We start from the raw sequence: 19,635 nt of genomic DNA, 5'->3' as shown, positions 1-19,635 counted from the left end.
AGAATTGATGCTTTTGAATTGTGGTGTTGGAGAAGACTCTTGAGGTCCCTTGGATCGCAATGAGATCAAACCAGCCCATCCTAAAGGAAATCAGTCCTGAATATTCGCTGGAAGGACTGATGCTGAAGCTGAAAGTCCAATACTTTGGCCACCTGATGCGAAGAATTGACTCACTGGAGAAGACCCTGATGGGAAAGACTGACAGCAGGAAGAGAAGGGGACGACAGAGGATGAGATGGTTGGATAGCATCACCGACTTGATGGACATGAGTTTGAGCAAGCTCCAGGAGTTGGTGATGGACAGGGAAGTCTGGCATGGGATCACAAAGAGTTAGCTATGGCTGAGCCATTGAACTGGACTCAACTGAGGACTTTACTATGTGATGCTCACTCCTTATAAGCAGGGTCCATGAGAGTGCCCTGCACAAAGCAGCCATTCAATAAATATCTGTGGATGAATTTACATGATGCTCGGAGAAAAAAAGAAATTCCAAATGAGGAAAACTAGAGCACTGATTGTCCCGACTTTTTCACTTCTAGAATCCCCAGGCAGTGTTCCCTGACAGCAGATCTGAATCACTGATGGCTGGAAGGACATGGAATGAAGGACCAGACAGGAGCTGGCTCTCCCCACTGAGATGATCTTGGCCACAGGCTTCCCCGACCACACCGCTGCTCAGGAGCCCTGGGGCTCCTGTCTCCATGATTCGCTGACTTTCAGAGGAACCTAACCCTTGAATGAGCAAGCACAGATGGACGTAAAAGACAAAGGAACGGGAAGAAAAGAATTCAATAAGCCTTCTTTCTCCTCTACTTCAGTAGAAAGTCAGCTCATAGCTGCCTTGAAGCAGGAGGCCCTTCCTGGAGCCCCTGACTCTGTAGGAGACTTCGGGTCCTCTGGCTCGGATCGCCCAGGAGAAGGGCTCTTCACACCTGCTGCCTTACCTGGTGTTACCAAGAGTCTGAGAAGCTGTGTGATTCCCTATGCAAGGATCACGTCAGTTCTCACAAGGGAGTCCCAGACCTCCTGCCCTCCTCAAGCTTTCCCCAGCTTGCTGAAGCCTCTTTCCTTCCCTGAAGCCTTGCAACTGTTTCTCCCTCCATCCAACCAGTTCAGACTAACCTTGATCCAGCATCCCAAGGCAGGGCCACCAAGGGTCATTCTAATTATGCACTCATGGTCCTCCATCCCTGGTCAAGAACAGCCAAGATTGGCAAAGCCCATCCTCCAAAAAGGTTTTTATAGAAAGGACCTTGCAACCCAGAAACTGTCCCCACCCTCAAGTCCAGCACATTCTGTTTCCACTTTCTTGGACACCCCTGGGATTCTCTGCATTCACAGTGGCCTGGTCCTCCACTCTCGCAATACACTGCTTCCCAAATAGTACAGGACTTGGAAACTAATGTAAGTCAACTCCAGGTACATTCTACTTCCCACGGGGCTGGGCTTCTTACCTGTTGGGTACATTTTATTATTTTTAATATATTTATTTGGCTGCACCAGGTCTTAGTTGTAGCATATGAGATCTAGTTCCCTGACCAGGGATCAAACCCTGGCCCCCTGTATTGGGAATGGAAGTCTTGGCCACTGGACCACCAGGGAAGTCTCATGTTGGGTGTATTTTAAAGTGGTGGCTCAGATGGTAAAGCATCTGCCTGCAATGCGAGAGACCCGGGTTCGATTCCTGGGTCAGGAAGATCCCCTGGAGAAGGAAATGGCAATCCACTCCAGCATTCTTGTCTGGAAAATCCCATGGACAGAGGAGCCTGATAGGCTACAGTCCATGGGGTCGCAAAGAGTTGGACACGACTGAGCGACTTCACTTAACCTGTCAAATATTCTTTGCCTTCATTTTGGCTTGCTTCTCCACTGTCAGATGTTTCTCCCAGTGAAGCCTTTAAAGTTCTCTGCCCAGAATCACTTCCCAACTCTCATCTCTCCAACTTGTCTATTCAATCACTAATTCACTCATGCCTGCAGGCACAAATGCATGCATTTCTTGTAAAAAAAAAAAATTGCTGAGCATTGGGTCAGGCACTACTGCAGGCCCTGGGACTCAAAGATGTGTACATTCTTCTCAAAGACCTTGTAGTACAACAGGAGAGAATCGTGTCCTTAGATGCTTAAAGTACAGTGCGATAAAAGCTTTGATACGGACATATCTATGGCTGTGTGAGCAGAGGGCAGACCGAAATGAGATTCATTATGGGACATTATTGGTTCAAATAACTATTCCTGGAGCTGGCAAGAGAGGCTGGCTCCAGGAACAGCGGGATCCAGAGTCCAAATGACATCATCAGGATATTTCCCCCTCTCCTGGTTTCATTGTATCTGCTTGGCTTTCAGTGGCTGGTAATAACTGCGTGGCACGGAATGAGACCAGGGATGAGCCCCCCTCTTCCAAAATATATATCTGTGCAAGTTCAAGTAGTAAAATCAGCTACACATGCACACACACCCTCCCCCCAACACATACTCCCCAACAAAACTGTCCTTTATAGGGACTCTCTAAATGACACTCCCCTGCATTCTCAATTCTAATGGAAAGAATTCTAACATAAACTTCGGGGCTGTGGACAGGGGCCTAGATTGCTGAGCGTATCACAATTATGGAAAGGGGAGCCTCTGGGAACCATTAAGGCCCTAATGGATGTGAGTCATCCCGGGATGAAGCTTGGCCTGTCAGAGATTCCCATCTGAGGTCTGCACTCTCTTTGGTACAAAACAAATCCAAGGAGAGAGGAGGGTACATGAAAAAACCTCCACAGGTACCAAAGATTTTCATTTTAAATTCATCACAGCTAGAAAGCATCTCATTTTAAAGATAAGGGATTAGGACAAAACAGATTCCACAATTAAAAGGATCTAACTGGAAATATATTACATGTTACAAAACAGCATAAATAGTTGGATACTTTGTGTGCATGAATCTGAGTATGCATGCAGTTGTTTCCATATAGAGGTCTGACTAGAGATTTGTATTTTCATCTATATTCTCTATATTCTCCTCTCAGTAGCCTGAGAGGATTTTCTGAAGCACAGAGCTGATCAAGTTACTTCCTCCCTTAAATTCTTTAAGTCAACCCCCTTGGCTCTCAAAAGGAAACTGATATTTCCTATTATGGCTACTTTAAGCTCTGCATGATGTAGCAGGGCTAGAAAATAGAGTTTTTAGACAACCCAAAGTTGGGAAGTTTAATAAGGGTGCCCCATGAAAAACTGGGACCTCAAAAGACTAAACCTTAGTGTATTTCTCATTAGTAAAAAATAAAACCACCAAGAAATTGTTTGACCAAGCTTGGATCTAGGCAAACCAAAATTTTCTCTGGAGAATTTGTAGTCACAAGAAAGACTGTGGCCCAAACTCATATGACCTGTGGTCTCACTAGAGCTACAAATGCCAGGTAAGGTTTCAGGGGACATCCTGAGAGATGAGAGCCATGCTGGGAAGTTCCCCCAGTCCATCAGCAAAAGAAAATACAAGTTCTTTTCTGGAGGAACTCAACTATAAATTCAGACCTGAAAGAATTCCCACAGATAAAGTCCCAAGGAAAGTGAGCAGCTAACAGTCTAAAATTACAAATACACAAAGAAGCAAATCACCATCACAAAGTGACAGAGGAAACACAGACAGTAAGGTCAGGCACACAGACTCCAGCACTGGGGTTTTCAGATAGAGAATTTTAAGACTGCTATGCTTCATAGGGTTACAGACATAAAAGAGAATTGACAAGGTAAATCAGCATCAAGACCAAGCCAGAAACTGACCAAGCAAATATCAAAACAAAGTCTCAAGCAGATTATCTAGAAACTAATAATATAAAAATTGAATTTAAAATTCAGTGGATGAATTTACAATCTTCTGTTTACAGAAGATTAGACACAGAGGAAAAGAGACTAGAAACCTAGAAGATCCACATAGAAATTATCAAGAAGGCGGAAGAAAAGTTATGACCAACCTAGATAGCATATTCAAAAGCAGAGACATTACTTTGCCAACAAAGGTCCACCTAGTCAAGGCTATGGTTTTTCCAATGGTCATGTATGGATGTGAGAGTTGGACTGTGAAGAAGGCTGAGTGCCGAAGAATTGATGCTTTTGAACTGTGGTGTTGAAGAAGACTCTTGAGAGTCCCTTGGACTGTAAGGAGATCCAACCAGTCCATTCTGAAGGAGATCAGCCCTGGGTGTTCTTTGGAAGGAATGATGCTAAGGCTGAAACTCCAATACTTTGGCCACCTCATGCGAAGAGTTGACTCATTGGAAAAGACTCTGATGTTGGGAGGGATTGCGGGCAGGAAGAAAAGGGGATGACAGAGGATGAGATGGCTGGATGGCATCACCAACTCGATGGACGTGAGTCTAAGTGAACTCTGGGAGTTGGTGATGGACAGGGAGGCCTGGCGTGCTGCGATTCATGGGGTCGCAAGGAGTCGGACACAACTGAGCGACTGAACTGAAAGAGATTTAAGGGATATGGAGAATAGAAAGAGAAACATTAAAATATGTTGGATGAAACTTCTAGAAAGAGGTAATAATAAAAATGATTATAGGAGCTAGGAAGTATATAGTATTTGCCATGTGTCCCTGTTCTAAAGGACAGTGAAAGTGAAGTTGCTCAGTCGTGTCTGACTCTGCAACCCCATGGACTGTAGCCTACCAGGCTCCTCTGTCCATGGGATTTTCCAGGCAATAGTACTGGAGTGGATTGCCATTTCCTTCTCCAGCAGATCTGCCCAACTCAGGGATGGAACCCTGGTCTCCTGCATTGTAGACAGACGCTTTACCATCTGAGCCACCAGACTCTTATGCAATTAATTCACTAATATTCACGAGAAAACCTTTCTTTTTTACCTTTTCTACCTACCTTTCTTTCATTACTAACTCTTTCTTTCTTTCCTATTTTGCATCTCTTATCTTCCATTCCTTGAAATACATTCTTCAGAAGTTCCTTTTGTGAGAGTCTTTGTGGGGTTAATGCCTAGTTAAAAAGAAAGGTAGGTAATAATGTCATCCCCACTTCACACACGAGGAAACTGAAACACAGAGAAGTTACAACATTTGTCCAAGGTCTCATAGAGATGCCAAGTAGCTTGGCTCCTGAGTTTGTGGTCTCAACCACTATGCAATCGATGAAGAAATAATAGCAGAAAACCATCCAGAAATACTAAATGACAGTAATCTTAAAATCCAAGAAACATCATAAACCCAAAATGTGAAATAAAGAGAAAGCCACTAGACACATTTTGATGACAGTGTACCACATGAGAGAAAAAAGAAAAGCCCTTAGGAAGGAAGAAGACAGATCACTGAAAGTGATTGGCAACTTGACTGATGGCCAATCTCACAAGAATAACATTGGCAGCCAAAGACAGTGGATCTCCAATGTGCTGGAGGGCAGTGACTGTCACCCTGCGATGCCAGCCTGAAAAAGCCACGTCCAGAAACTAAGGGTGAAACGATGACATTTGCAAACAGAAAAAAACTAGGGCATTAACCCCACAAAGACTGTCACGAAAGGAACTTCTGAAGAATGTATTTCAAGGAATGGAAGATGAGATGCAAAATAGGAAAGAAAGAGTCAGTCACTCAGTCATGTCCAACTCTTTGCATCCTCATGGTCTGTAGCCCATCAAGCTATTCTGTCCATGGGATTCTCCAGGCAAGAATACTGGAGTGAGTAGCCATTCCATTCCACAGGGGATCTTCCCAACCCAGGGATCAAACCTGGGTCTCCTGCATTGCAGACAGATTCTTTACTGCTGAGCCACCAGGGGTGAAATGAGAAGTTGAACAAAAACACACTAGTTTTATGGGGATACATTTGAACAAACACTATTTAAAACTCTTAATAAATATTTAATGTCTTGGAGGGGAGGAATACTGGAGCACAGTTGATTGGGAGGAAGGGGATAGAGGTTAAAGCTTTTAAGGTCCTGGTGTTGTTCATGAGGAAAGACGGTTGTACAGTTTGTCCACTGCACCAAACAAAGAACAGGGCAAAGCAGGGAATGAGGGCTAAGACAGAACCCGCTGGCCAACCCTTGTGTCCAGGTGCAGGGCTCTGACTACAGAGATAGCACCCTACTTCCAGACAAATTAGAAAAAACCATCTTCTGTAAAGCCAGTGACATTCTAGGCAGTCCCAAAGAACTTCATCTTCTGCTCCCATCTTTTGAGAAATCTTTTTCAACAGGAAGGTTTGGAGACCTGTTCCGGCAAAGCTCGTGAGTGTGATGACTGTTGGCCAGGCTCCCGGGGTTTCAGCCACGTCTCCAGCCAGCATACATTTGTAAAGTCTTATAAGCAGCTTCCCTTGGGGGGCCAAGTTTTGCCTGGGAGTGCCAAGCACACAAGAGTGCCACTTTCCTTACTCACTCTTGAAGTATCAAACTTTAGAATATTTGAAAATCTGAAGGTGAAGATATCTTGGTAGAGTTTCAGTGAACCTTCACCATCATGCGTATGACGTTTTTTCTCATGCTTGATTAAGAAACATGGGTTTTGTAGGAAATGAGTTGGTCATTTTCTCACTAGGCTGTGAAAATTCTCTCTTAGTAATGTGTCAGAAATACAGACATACACAACAGATAATTTTGCCCAAAATATGCATTATAAATACTTTTCCCCAGTTTGCTGTTTGACTTGCTTACAGTGACCTTTTCCATGAAGAAAAATTATTTTTAATTTTCAATTATTTTTATTCAATGTTTTTATGATTTCTGAGTTTTGTGTCATGTTTAAGAAAATCTTCCCCAATCCAGAGTTATAAAAGAATTTCCCTGTGGTCACCAAGGGGGAGAGGAGAAGGGAAAGCGATGGACTGGGAATTTGGGATTGACAGATGCAAACTATTACATTTGAAATGGATAAATAACAAGGTCCTAGTGTACAGCACAGGGAACTATATTCAATACCTTGTTTAAAACCATAATGGAAATGAAAATAAAGAAACTGAGTCATTTTGCTGTGCAGAAGAGATTGGCACAACATTGTAAATCAACTATAATTCACTTTTTTAAAAAAAAGGACTATTCCTCCCCTACCAATCAGAGAATACCAAAGTATTTATAGTTAAAACAAAATGCTTTGAACACACACACACAAAGAATTTTCCCATGTCTTCTTCTGACACTTTTTGCTTCTCTTATTTATATTTAAATACAAAATCCATTTTAAAGTTAACTCAGGGAACTCAAACAGGGGCTCTGTATCAACCTAGAGGGGTGGGATGGGGAGGGAGATGAGAGGGAGGCTCAAAAGGGAGGGGATATTTGTATACCTATGGCTGATTCATGTTGAGGTTTGATAGAAAACAGCAAAATTCTTTAAAGCAATTACCCATCAATTAAAAAAAAAGTTAACAAGGTGTGAATATGAGCTATGATCCCTAAGGCATTTCACTCTAGATGGCTTCTCAGTTGCCCAGTAACCTTACTGATTTATTATTTTTATTATTTTATCTCTATCTGCTCCCATTGGAAATGGCCCCTTTATCACATCCTGGATTCCACATGCATATATGTTTGATTCCTGAGACTCTCGGTCCTGCTGCCTCAATCTCTCTGCCTGTTTTCATGTTAGCACCTCACTGTATTCACTGAGGCTTTCCAGTATGTTCTAATCTGGTAGGGCTGACCAGTCCTCATTTCTTTCTTTTTCTCTCCAGAAGTAGTTGAGGTTTCATTTTCCTTCTTTTTTTTTTTTTTCTTTTTTCCTCACTTTTTTTCATACCTAGGAAAGCTACTGTTTTCTGTAATTTTGTCCCCAGTCACCTTTCTGAGCGACCTGTCTTTGCAGTAGCATCTCAAGATGACTCTCTGAGGTTGTCCAGGTCACCCATCACACCATTCTCTCCAAAACCCACATTCTTCCAATTTTCCAGCCTCAACATCCACTGGAACCATGCCTGTCAGGATTGGCCAGGACTCCCTATGTCAGTTCTTAGTCTTCATCTTAGTCAATCTCTTGGGTAGGATTGATGCTGTGGCTCACTCACATCTTCTAGAATAGCTTCTCTGTTCTGTCTCTGGGATAATTTCCTAGCTTACTACTCCTTCAGCAGCTGCTTTTCACTACTGTGCTGGCCGAGTCCTCCTCTTCTTCTGCGTCTCTGGAGGTTGGAGGCCCCAGTGTTGAGTCTCAAACCTCTTCTTCACAAATATTCACTCCCAAGGATGAGCTCCCCAGCTCCTCTGGAATGTAAGAGGCACAGTCTTATGTATCACCATCATCACATCTTCATGCCTGAAACAGTGCCCTGGCACAGCATATGTACACAACAGTGCTGGGTAAATGAATGAATGAGTGAATACACTTCTCTGGTTGCTTTAAATGCCTCATAGTTAAGTTTCCAAAGGAAACCACAAGTAACTCAATGTGGAGGCAGGATGGGCACATGAAAGGAAGTCACAGGAGCTAAGACTGAAAATACTGGCTGCGCTCTGCTGCTGCTAAGTCGCTTCAGTCATGTCCGACTCTGTGCGACCCCATAGACAGCAGCCCACCAGGCTCTGCCATCCCTGGGATTCTCCATGCAAGAACACTGGAGTGGGTTGCCATTTCCTCCTCCAATGCATGAAAGTGAAAAGTGAAACTGAAGTCATTCAGTCGTGCCAGACTCCTAGCGGCCCCATGGCAGTCTAAAAAAAATCTAGCTGGATTTCCTTGGTGGTGCAGTAGATAAGAATTTGCCTGCCAGCCTGGGGACATGAGTTCGATCCCTGGTCCAGGAAGATCTTGCATGCCATGGAGCAGCTAAGCCCATATGCCACATCTATTGAGCCTGTGCTCTAGAGCCTGGAAGCTGCAACTGCTGATGCCCACATGCCCTAGAGCCCATGCCCTGCAACAGAAGAAACCACCACGATAAGAAGCCTCCACACTGCCACTAGAGAGAAGCCTGCACAGCAACGAAGACCTAGCACAGCCAAAACTAAATACATTATTTCTTTTAAATAAATAAACTATATAGAACTAAAAAGATAAAACCTTTTTTTTTAAACCTTTAATAAAAAAAGAAATACATTCTAGCTAACAAATATCACAATGTACAGGGAGAAAGGTGACACAGGGTACAGGCGGTATGCTAAATTCCTTATCTTTTATAAGGGAACTCAATATACCCTGTTGTTGATATTCATAAATCAAAAATATAAATGTATGGGGTTTTTTTTTTTACTATATAAAGCTATAACATTAACATCTAAAAGAACTAAGAATGGAAATTGGACCTTGGTTGCTACTGGGAAATGAGATTAGGAGAGATGTTACTTTCATTTTTGCACCTTAGTCTATGGCCACACAACCCTAAATGCGCCCAATCTAGTAATTTTATGCACCTTGGTATCACTTGAAATAAAATTAATGCGCATTCACTACTTCTGTGATTAAATTGTAAAAGATCAAGTGAGCCAGGCCATGCAGGGCCTTGAATGCCAAGCAAAGCATTCTTTAGCTACAGACGCTCATGTTACTTGGTAGGTTGGCGTCTTGCGCAGGCTCACAGCAAGCTGCAAAAGGTTTTAGGACAGCCCTTCCTCACAGGGAGGGGGACGGAAGAGGGCAGGATGGGTACAGAGGCAGAGGTCAGTGATTGGAGTCAGGGCAAATAAAAACATCTCGTGAGCTTTCTTGTCTCTCTCATCTCCAGAACCTCTCATTTGCCAGTTCCCCTCCGGCAGGAAATCGCAGGGCCTTTCGGCATCTTGCTGAGCCTCCCTGGGCCACCAGGCTTCTCTCCTGCTCCTGCAGGCAGCCACACATCCAGAGGGTGGAAAAGCGTTGTCTGCCATTTGTCAATCCCAGCAAAGCTATTTCTTTTCTACTCACTACCTCCAGCAAGAAGAATGGCGTCAAGGTAAGAATTTGCTCAAGAACTATCTCCCATCAAAGGCAGATTTGTCTCCTCTTGAGTCCACACTCTCATGAGTTCATGTCAGGGTGGGGCAGGCAGGGGACACAGGCACCCATCAGGAACAGTCAGGAGACAGGAAGCTCCCATTGGAAGCTTTGGCTGCTGGTAGCTTGAACTATGGGAGAGCCCAACAGGGTCAAGCAGGTTCTTTCTGCTTCTGTTCCCCTTCCCTATATGTGCCTCTTCTCTCCAAACATTCAAATCTGCTTACGTAGAGAAATATTTTGTGAATTCTAATTTAGGGAAGGAGGTGGCATGTGGGCATTGGAAAGTTAAATTGCTGCTGATAACCTCAGGCATCACTGATTTGCTTGCTGCTGCTGCTGCTGCTGCTGCTGCTAAGTCGCTTCAGTCATGTCCGACTCTGTGCAACCCCAGAGACGGCAGCCCACCAGGCTTCCCCATCCCTGGGGTTCTCCAGGCAAGAACACTCGAGTGGGTTGCCATTTCCTTCTCCAATGCATGAAAGTGGAAAGTGAAAGTGAAGTCGCTCAGTCGTGTCTGACTCCTAGCGACCCCATGGACTGCAGCCCACCAGGCTCCTCTGCCCATGGTATTTTCCAGGCAAGAGTACCGGAGTGGGTGCCATTGCCTTCTCCAGATTTGCTTGCTAGTCAATGTTATTTTGTTTGTTTTGTTTCTTGTATACTTGTATCTGGCCTTGTCCCAGCAGAAAATACAGGGCATAATCTAAGATGGTAATTTAGGAGAATTTAACGCAGGTGGGCACAGCTAAGGGATATTTCTAAAGGACGCTGAACCCCACCCCCCACCCCCAACCAAGACCAAGTCTTCATAGGGAGCTGTTACTATTGCTGGGCCTGCTGGGGAAGAGGAAGAAGCTGCCAGAACCCGGGGCAGGGGGCTCTGGCTGGAGCTGTAGGTGTCACTGTGGTTTTAGGAAAGGGCCACCAGGCAGGGGCTGTGTCCTCAAGTAGCATAGCACGGCCAACTGCCGTCTCACAGCCTGGCAGGGAGGCAGCCAGGGAGCTCAAAACCCCAGTCACTCTCTTCCGCCTCCTCACTCTCCAGCCTCCTCTCAGCATGGCCCTGGAAGCAAACGGGAGGCAGAGAGAGAGGGAGGCCATCAGCTAGGCACTGATACATCTCCTCCCGGAATGCAGAGATGGGTACAGAGGAAGGAAGGGAGACGCTGGCCAAGGGTGAAAACCTCTCTCTCCCAAGGCCTCCTCACAGTCCCGGGACTGGGTCAGTTTCTCGTTGTATCTCCTCAGTTTGTTTCTTTGACTGTTGGCTTGCACCTGTATCTAGTGTCACTTCTTTGGAATAATCTCTCACCATCATCCGAGATAGGCTTCCCAGGTGGTGCTACCTATCATGTGGTAAGGAATTCACCTGCCAGTGCAGGAGACACAAGAGACACAGGTTTGATCCCTGGGTCAGGAAGGAGGGCACAGCAACCCACTCCAGTATTCTTGCCTGGAAAATTCCATGGACAGAGGAGCCTGGCAGGTTACAGTCCATGGGGTCACAAATAGACACGACTGAAGTGACTTAGCATGCACACATCATCAGAAATGCCTTGAGAATGTATTCACTGAGTTTTTATTTTGAGGTAGGGGTACACAGGTACTTATAAGTATCGAGTTGGCCAAAACATTCATTCAGGTTTTCCATACCATCTTATGGAAAAACTCAAATGAACCTTTTGGCCAACCCAGTATTTTCAGTTTGTGATTTCGGTTTCTCTAGAGAAGAATCCATAATAAGAGTGACTTAACCTGTGTCCACCACAAGAGTGCTAGGCACTGGGCACACACCAATGCATGGAGAAAAGCATTGTCTATCCTTATAAAGCTCACACATGGGGCCATTTCTAGCTCAAGAGGCCTCCTGACCCACTCACACTTGTCATAGCAAGAGCTCTTCATGACCCTAAACCATGATCTCCTTTCTTCCTAGGGGGTGCATTCCTCTTAGTCACAGCGATGGCCCCCACAGCATGACTTCCTGGCCCTAGAAGGTTATCTCAGTCCCAGACAGAAGGAATGCTGAGCTCAGAGTCCTTTGGTCACTCTCACATAATTTGTCCATATTTTTCTCCTCCTGCCTCTCTGTGGACACGACATGGCCTGGGAGGCTGACTGGAGGGGACATTCTCATGTCATTAGAGGGTCGTGTTGCAATAGAGAGAGCCCAGGCAATAGAGTCAGAGAGTTGCTGTTGTTGTTCAGTCGCTAAGTTGTGTCCGACTCTTTCTGACCCCATGGACTGCAGCACATCAGGCTTCCCTGCCCTTCGCTATCTCCCTGAGTTTGCTCAAACTCATGTCCATTAAGTTGGTGATTGCTAACTAACCAGCTCATCCTCTGCCACCTCTTTCTCTTTTTGCCTTCAGCCTTTCCCAGCATCAGGGTCTTTCCAGTGAGTCAGTTCTTCGCATCAGGGAGCCAAAGTATTGGAGTTTCAGCTTCAACATCAGTCCTTCCAGGGTTGATTTCCTTTAGGATTGACTGGTTTGATCTCCTTGCTGTCCAAGAGACTCTCAAGAGTCTTCTCCAACACCACAGTTCAAAAGCATCAATTCTTTGGCACTCAGCCTTCTTTATGGTCCAACTCTCACATCCATACGTGAAAAATCTACTGGAAAGATCATAGCTTTGAGTATATGGACCTCTGTCAGCAAATTGATGTCTCTGTTTTTTAATATGATGTCCAGGTTGGTCATAGCTTTTTTCCAAGGAGCAAATGTCTTTTAGTTTCATGGCTGAAGTCACCATCTGCAGTGATTTTGGAGCCCAAGAAAGAAGAATCTGTCACTGCTTCCACTTTTTCCCCTTCTGTTTGCCATGAAGTGATAGGGTCAGATGCTATTATCTTAGTTTTTTGAATGCTGAGTTTTGAGTCAGCTTTTTCACTCTCCTTCTTTACCCTCATCAAGAAGTTCTTTAGTTCCTCTTCACTTTCTGCCATTAGAGTGGTATTATTTGTGTATTTGAGGTTGTTGATATTTCTCCTGACAATCTTGATTCCAGCTTGTGCTTCATCCAGCCCAGCATTTCACATGATGTACTTTGCTTAAGTTAAATAAGCAAGGTGACAATATACAGCTTTGTTGTACTCCTTTCTCAATTTTAAACCAATCACCTGTTCCATGTCTGGTTCTAACTATTGCTTCTTGACCTGCATACAGGTTTCTCAGGAGGCAGGTAAGGTGGTCTGGTATTCCCATCTCTAAGAATTTTCCACAGTTTGTTGTGATCCACATAGTCAAAGGCTTTCGTGTAGTCAACAAAGCAGAGGTAGATGTTTTTCTCAAATTCCCTTGCTTTCTCTATGATCCAGCGAATGTTGGTAATTGGTCTCTGGTTCCTCTGTGTTTTCTAAACCTTGTACATCAGGAAGTTCTCAGTTGTGTACTGCGGAAGCCTAGCTTGAAGGATTTTAAGCATAACCTTACGAGCATGTGAAATGAGCACAATTGTGCAGTAGTTTGAGCATTCTTTGGCACTGTCCTTCTTTGGGATTGGAATCAAAACTGACCTTTTCCAGTCCTGTGGCCACTGCTGAGTTTTCCAAATTTGCTGGCATATTAAGTGCAGCACTTTAACAGCATCATCTTTTAGGATTTGAAATAGCTCAGCTGGAATTCCATCACCTCCACTAGCTTTGTTTGTAGTAATGCTTCCTGAGCCCCACTTGACTTCGCACTCCAGGATGTCTGGCTCTAGGTGAGTGACCACACCAGCATGGTTATCTGGGTCATTAAGCCGTTTTTTGTACAGTTCTTTTGTGTATTCCTGCCATGTCTTCTTAGTCTCTTCTGCTTCTGTTAGGTCCTTACTGTTTCTGTTCTTTATCATGCCCATCACTGCATGAAATGTTCCCTTGATGCCTCTAATTTTCTTAAAGAGATCTGTAATCTTTTCCATTCTATTGTTTTTCTCTATTTCTTTGAATTTTTCATTTAAGAAGGCCTCCTTTCTATTCTCTGGAATTCTGCATTCAGTTGGGTATATCTCTCCCTTTCTCTCTTGCTTTTCACTTCTCTCCTTTCCTCAGATACTTGTAAGGCCTCCTCAGACAACCATTCTGCCTTCTTGCATTTCTTTTTCTTTGGGATGGTTTTGGTCACTGATTCCTGTTCAGTTCAGTTCAGTCGCTCAGTCGTGTCCGACTCTTTGCAACCCCATGAATTGCAGCATGCCAGGCCTCCCTGTCCATCACCAACTCCTGGAGTTCACTCAGACTCATGTCCATCAAGTCAGTGATGCCATCCAGCCATCTCATCCTCTGTCGTCCCCTTCTCCTCCTGCCCCCAATCCCTCCCGGCATCAGAGTCTTTTCTAATAAGTCAGCTCCTCGCATGAGGTGGCCAGAGTACTGGAGTTTCAGCTTTAGCATCATTCCTTCCAAAGAAATCTCAGGGCTGATCTCCTTCAGAATGGACTGGTTGGATCTCCTTGCAGTCCAAGGCACTCTCAAGAGTCTTCTCCAACACCACAGTTCAAAATCATCAATTCTTCGGTGCTCAGCTTTCTTCAGAGTCCAACTCTCACATCCATACATGACCACTGGAAAAACCATAGCCTTGACTAGATGGACCTTTGTTGGCAAAGTAATGTCTCTGCTTTTGAATATGCTATCTAGGTTGGTCATAACTTTCCTTCCAAGGAGCAAGCGTCTTTTAATTTCATGGCTGCAGTCATCATCTGCAGTGATTTTTGAGCCCTGAAAAATAAAGTCTGACACTGTTTCCACTGTTTCCCCATCTATTTCCCATGAAGTGATGGGATCAGATGCCATGATCTTCGTTTTCTGAATGTTGAGTCTTAAGCCAACTTTTTCACTCTCCTCTTTCACCTTCATCAAGAGGCTTTTTAGTTCCTCTTCACTTTCTGCCATAAGGGTGGTGTCATCTGCATATCTGAGGTTATTGATATTTCTCCCGGCAATCTTGATTCCAGCTTGTGCTTCTTCCAGCCCAGCGTTTCTCATGATGTACTCTGCATATAAGTTAAATAAGCAGGGTGACAATATACAGCCTTGACATACTCCTTTTCCCATTTGGAACCAGTCTGTTGTTCCATGTCCAGTTCTAACTGTTGCTTCCTGACCTGCATACAAATTTCTCAAGAGGCAGGTCAGGTGGTCTGGTATTCCCATCTCTTTCAGAATTGTCCACAGTTTATTGTGATCCACACAGTCAAAGGCTTTGGCATAGTCAATAAAGCAGAAATAGATGTTTTTCTGGAACTCTCTTGCTTTTTCCATGATCCAGCAGATGTTGGCAATTTGGTCTCTGGTGCCTCTGCCTTTTCTAAACCCAGCTTGAACATCAGGAAGTTCACGGTTCACATATTGCTGAAGCCTGGCTTGGAGAATTTTGAGCATTACTTTACTAGTGTGTGAGATGAGTGCAATTGTGCGGTAGTTTGAGCATTCTTTGGCATTGCCTTTCTTTGGGATTGGAATGAAAACTGACCTTTTCCAGTCCTGTGGCCACTGCTGAGTTTTCCAAATTTGCTGGCCTATTGAGTGTAGCACTTTCACAGCATCATCTTCCAGGATTTGAAATAGCTCAACTGGAATTCCATCACCTCCACTAGCTTTGTTCATAGTGATGCTTTCTAAGGCCCACTTGACTTCACATTCCAGGATGTCTGGCTTTAGGTGAGTGATCACACCATCATGATTATCTGGGTCATGAAGATCTTTTTTGTATGGTTCTTCTGTGTATTCTTGCCACCTCTTCTCAATATCTTCTGCTTCTGTTAGCTCCATACCATTTCTGTCCTTTATCCAGCCCATCTTTGCATGAAATGTTCCCTTGGTATCTCTAATTTTCTTAAAGAGATCTCTAGTCTTTCCCATTCTGTTGTTTTCCTCTATTTCTTTGCATTGATCCCTGTACATTGTTACAAACCTCCATCCATAGTTCTTCACACACTCTATCAGATCTGATCCCTTGAATCTGTTCATGACCTCCACTGTATAATCATAAGAGATTTGATTTAGGTCATACCTGAATGGTCTAGTGGTTTGCCTTACTTTCTTTAGCTTAAGCCTGAATTTTGCAATGAAGAGCTCATGATCTAAGCCATAGTCAGCTCCAGGTATCGTTTCTGAGTCAGAGAGAACTGGGTTTAAATATTCCAGGTCTCCAGGGCTGTGGACTGCAGTAAGTATCTGAATCTCTGCAAGCTTCCAGTTCCCTCCTCTGTGACACGGGGACAGTGACTCCCACCTAGCAGGGTCGCTGTGAGAATGGATGATCACAGGGCAGGTGCTTTCACATCTTTGTGTTCCCAGGAATACCAGCGGAGGGTTTCTGAGCTTGGATCCAACCATCGCAGCCTGGGAGCCAGAATTCACACCCATGAATCACACTGGCGAGGACCATCCTCAAACTTTCAGCACGATGACCATGACCCTGTTCGTGCTGACGGCCATCATTGCCCTGGGAGGACTGGCAGGAAACGCGGTTGTGCTCTGGCTCCTGGGCTTTCACTTGCGCAGGAATGCCTTCACCGTCTACATCCTCAACCTGGCGGCAGCCGACTTCCTGTGCCTCTGCTGCCAAGTTATAGATTCCCTGGAGGCCCTCATCGCCTGCTGCAGCGCCAGCTCCATCCCCAGCTTTTTCACCACTGTGATGACCTTCGCCTACCTGGCGGGCCTGAGCTTGCTCAGCGCCATTAGCACCGAGCGCTGTGTGTCCGTCCTGTGCCCCGTCTGGTACCGCTGCCACCGCCCCACACACTTATCAGCCATCGTGTGCACCGTGCTCTGGGCCGTGGCCCTGCTGCTGAGTATCCTGGAGGGGAAGTTCTGTGGCTTCCTCTTAACGGATTTTAGCCATCTTTGGTGTCAGGTGTTTGATTTCATCGCTGCCGGGTGGATGATGTTCTTATTTGGGCTCCTCGCTGGGTCCAGCCTGGCCCTGCTGCTCAGGATCCTGTGTAAGTCCCAGCACATACAGCTGACCAGGCTCTATGTGACCGTTGGGCTCACGGTGCTGGCCTTCCTGCTCTGCGGCCTGCCCTACGGCATCCTCTGGTTCCTCTTAATCTGGATTCAGGATGATTTGTTTGCCATCCCCTGTCACAACTGCCTGGTTGTCTTTGGTTTGTCCTGCATCAACAGCTCCATCAATCCCATCATTTACTTCTTCGTGGGCTCCTTCAGGCAAAGGCAGACAAAGAAGCGAGGGCGGCAGACCCTCAAGGTGGTGCTCCAGCGGGCCTTGGAGGACATATCAGAAGTGGGTGAAAGCGAAGGCTCCCTTCCTCAGGCAACCCTGGAGTTGAGAAACAGTCTGGTGTCCTGATTCAGAGTCTCTGCCTTGGTCAGACACACTGTGGCTTTGAGCGACAACTTTCTCTCTATTACTTCGGGAGGATCTCTTAGGTTCTCTCAGCCTCTGGACCCACCCTGACTGTAAAACGGTTAAACAAATCATCTGGCTGGTGAGGATTAAGGGAGACGGTGCCTGTCGCCCAAGCACTGCGTGCAGTGTCTTCCGGACTGTCTTACCCAGGGGTCTTCACCCCACCCCATGGGAGCTTCGCCAGCTCTGGGTTCCAGGACTGTTTCCACTCATGAAGAATCCCACCTTCATCAGAAGTTGAACGCAGTGCACGAAAGGTCAAATTTCTTTGGTCACTGCACTTGATAGGGATTAAACATGACATTTTTGACCAGTTTCTTACAATCTGTTACTTTCTTACAATCAGTTTTTATACAATGAAAAGAATTTAATTTCCATCCAGCCCCAAAGAGTAGTCTTTGATTTTGCCAGGCCTCAGAATGACTCCCAAATTGAATAAATGTTTAATGAATAAATGACTTAATGAATGAAAAAAAATGATGAATTTTTAAGTCCAGCCTGTGCTGAATCTCCATTTACCAGATTTGAATCCCATCTTTAAGTTTGTTGCTTTCACCATTTTCAACTTTTTCAAGCATGAAGTTTTACAACCAGATAAATCAATAATAAAGCATATCTGAGGTTTGAGGTGGGTCATCTTCCTGTGGTTTCCTTCTACATACCATCCAGCAGAATCCGACACGCACGCCTTCTCACTCCTACCCCTTCATCTTTGCCCTGGAGCTCACTAATCCTTCCTTCACGTTTCCAATGTGTTTTAACTAGACTCTGTTCTCTGAGAACAGGATCTGTGTCAGATTTACCTTCTATTTCAAAGAGCTCACAGCACTGATTTTAGTAATCTAGTTACACACAAAATACTTTTGTTACCTGTTCTATAAAAATAAACTATTAAGCTTAAACGTTGCATCTTTCAATAATTATTAACTGAAGTATAATTAAGACAGAGTGATTGCACAGATCATTAGTGGATACAGTTCAATGAGTTTTAGCAATAATACACACCCATGTGATTGATAGATACACTTCAATATATATAAAGTAGATAACTAATAAGTATAGAGAACTCAATACTCTGCAATGATCTAGATGGGAAAAGAATCTAAAAAAGAGGGGCTATACATACATGCATAACTGAATCACTTTTCTGTACAGCAGAAACTAACACAATATTGTAAATCAACTATACTCCAATAAAAAAAATTTTAATAAATAAATATGCACCCATGTAACAAAAAGCTCCCATCAAAACATAACACATTTCCATCACCTCTGAAAGATCCCTCGTGTCCCTCCCAGTCATTTCTCCTGCCCCAGAGGAAACCATCGTGTCTACTTCTGTCGCCAAAGATTACTTTTGCCTGAACTTTGACTCATATGATGCACTTTCTTGTTCCTGCCTTCCTTCACTCAGCATAATATTTGGGGGATTTACTTATGACATTGCATTGCACATACCCGTAGTTTGTCTCCTTCGCTGGATGGGTGTCTACAGTTTATTTTCATATTGATAGATCTATATGGAGCATTACACTTTTGACTATTGTGAATAAAGCTGCTGTGAATGTCCTTATTCAAATCCTTTTTGGGACAGAAGTTTTCATTTCTCTTGGGCAAATAACCTGAACTGAAATTGCTGGGTCTTGTGGAGCAACTTTATGAGAAACTGTCGAACTCTTATTAAGTGGTTGCACTATTTCCCCTCCCCACCAGAGATGTGTGGAAGTTCCCATTCTTGTGCACGCTTCCTGACAAGCATGGTGCTACCAGTCTTTGGAGTTTCAGCCATTCAGATGAGTATGATGTGGTATCTCATTATGTTTTAATTTGCAGTTCCCAAATGACTTAAGAAATTGAACATCTTTTCATGTGCTTATTGACTACTTGTTTTGAAGTATCTGTGTGCCTTTTGCCCATTTTCATTAAGTGTTTCCCTTTTTCAGTATTTGTGGGAGTTTCTATGTGCTGAATATGAGTCCTTTGTGAGTTATGCATATTATAAATATTTATCCAGTTGGTTTTGCCTATAATAGATTTTATATTTCAAAGCACATTTAAATTTATAGAAGAATTTTGCAGAAAGTAAAGGGGGTTCCCACATCCTCCCTCTCCCCACCCCACTCCCCCACAGAGTTTCTCCTTTTACCAACATTTTCCATTAATGAGGCACATTTATTGAAACTGATGAGCTAATAGTATTAACTGAATTCCATAGTTTACATTCAGTTCAGTTCAGTTTTCAATCGCTCAGTCGTGTCTGACTCTTTGCAACCCCATGAATTGCAGCATGCCAGGCCTCCCTGTCCATCAGCAACTCCTGGAGTTCACTCAGACTCATGTCTATTGAGTCAATGATGCCATCCAGCCA

General features: G+C 44.3%; 1 protein-coding gene across 2 annotated transcripts in view; it reads left to right on the top strand.

The window, feature by feature from the left end:
- The window catches only part of LOC129652579 (mas-related G-protein coupled receptor member X2-like), a 28,920-nt gene extending 9,985 nt beyond the window's left edge, over window positions 1-18,935 (top strand). Inside the window, exons 2-3 of one of the 2 annotated variants that reach the window (XM_055581330.1) lie at window positions 9,653-9,859; window positions 16,190-18,935. In XM_055581330.1, the coding sequence (XP_055437305.1) occupies window positions 9,849-9,859; window positions 16,190-17,207 (1,029 nt within the window). In that variant the 5' untranslated portion in view covers window positions 9,653-9,848 and the 3' untranslated portion in view covers window positions 17,208-18,935. The remainder of the gene's footprint in view (window positions 1-9,652; window positions 9,860-16,189) is intronic. The other variant, XM_055581329.1, reaches the window with a different exon arrangement.
- The last annotated feature ends 700 nt before the right edge of the window (window positions 18,936-19,635 follow it).

This window comes from Bubalus kerabau, chromosome 5, assembly GCF_029407905.1.
Source record: "Bubalus kerabau isolate K-KA32 ecotype Philippines breed swamp buffalo chromosome 5, PCC_UOA_SB_1v2, whole genome shotgun sequence".
Lineage (NCBI taxonomy): Eukaryota > Metazoa > Chordata > Mammalia > Artiodactyla > Bovidae > Bubalus > Bubalus kerabau.
Note: the sequence above shows the minus strand (reverse complement) of the source record. Positions and strands in the feature narration are given on the sequence as shown.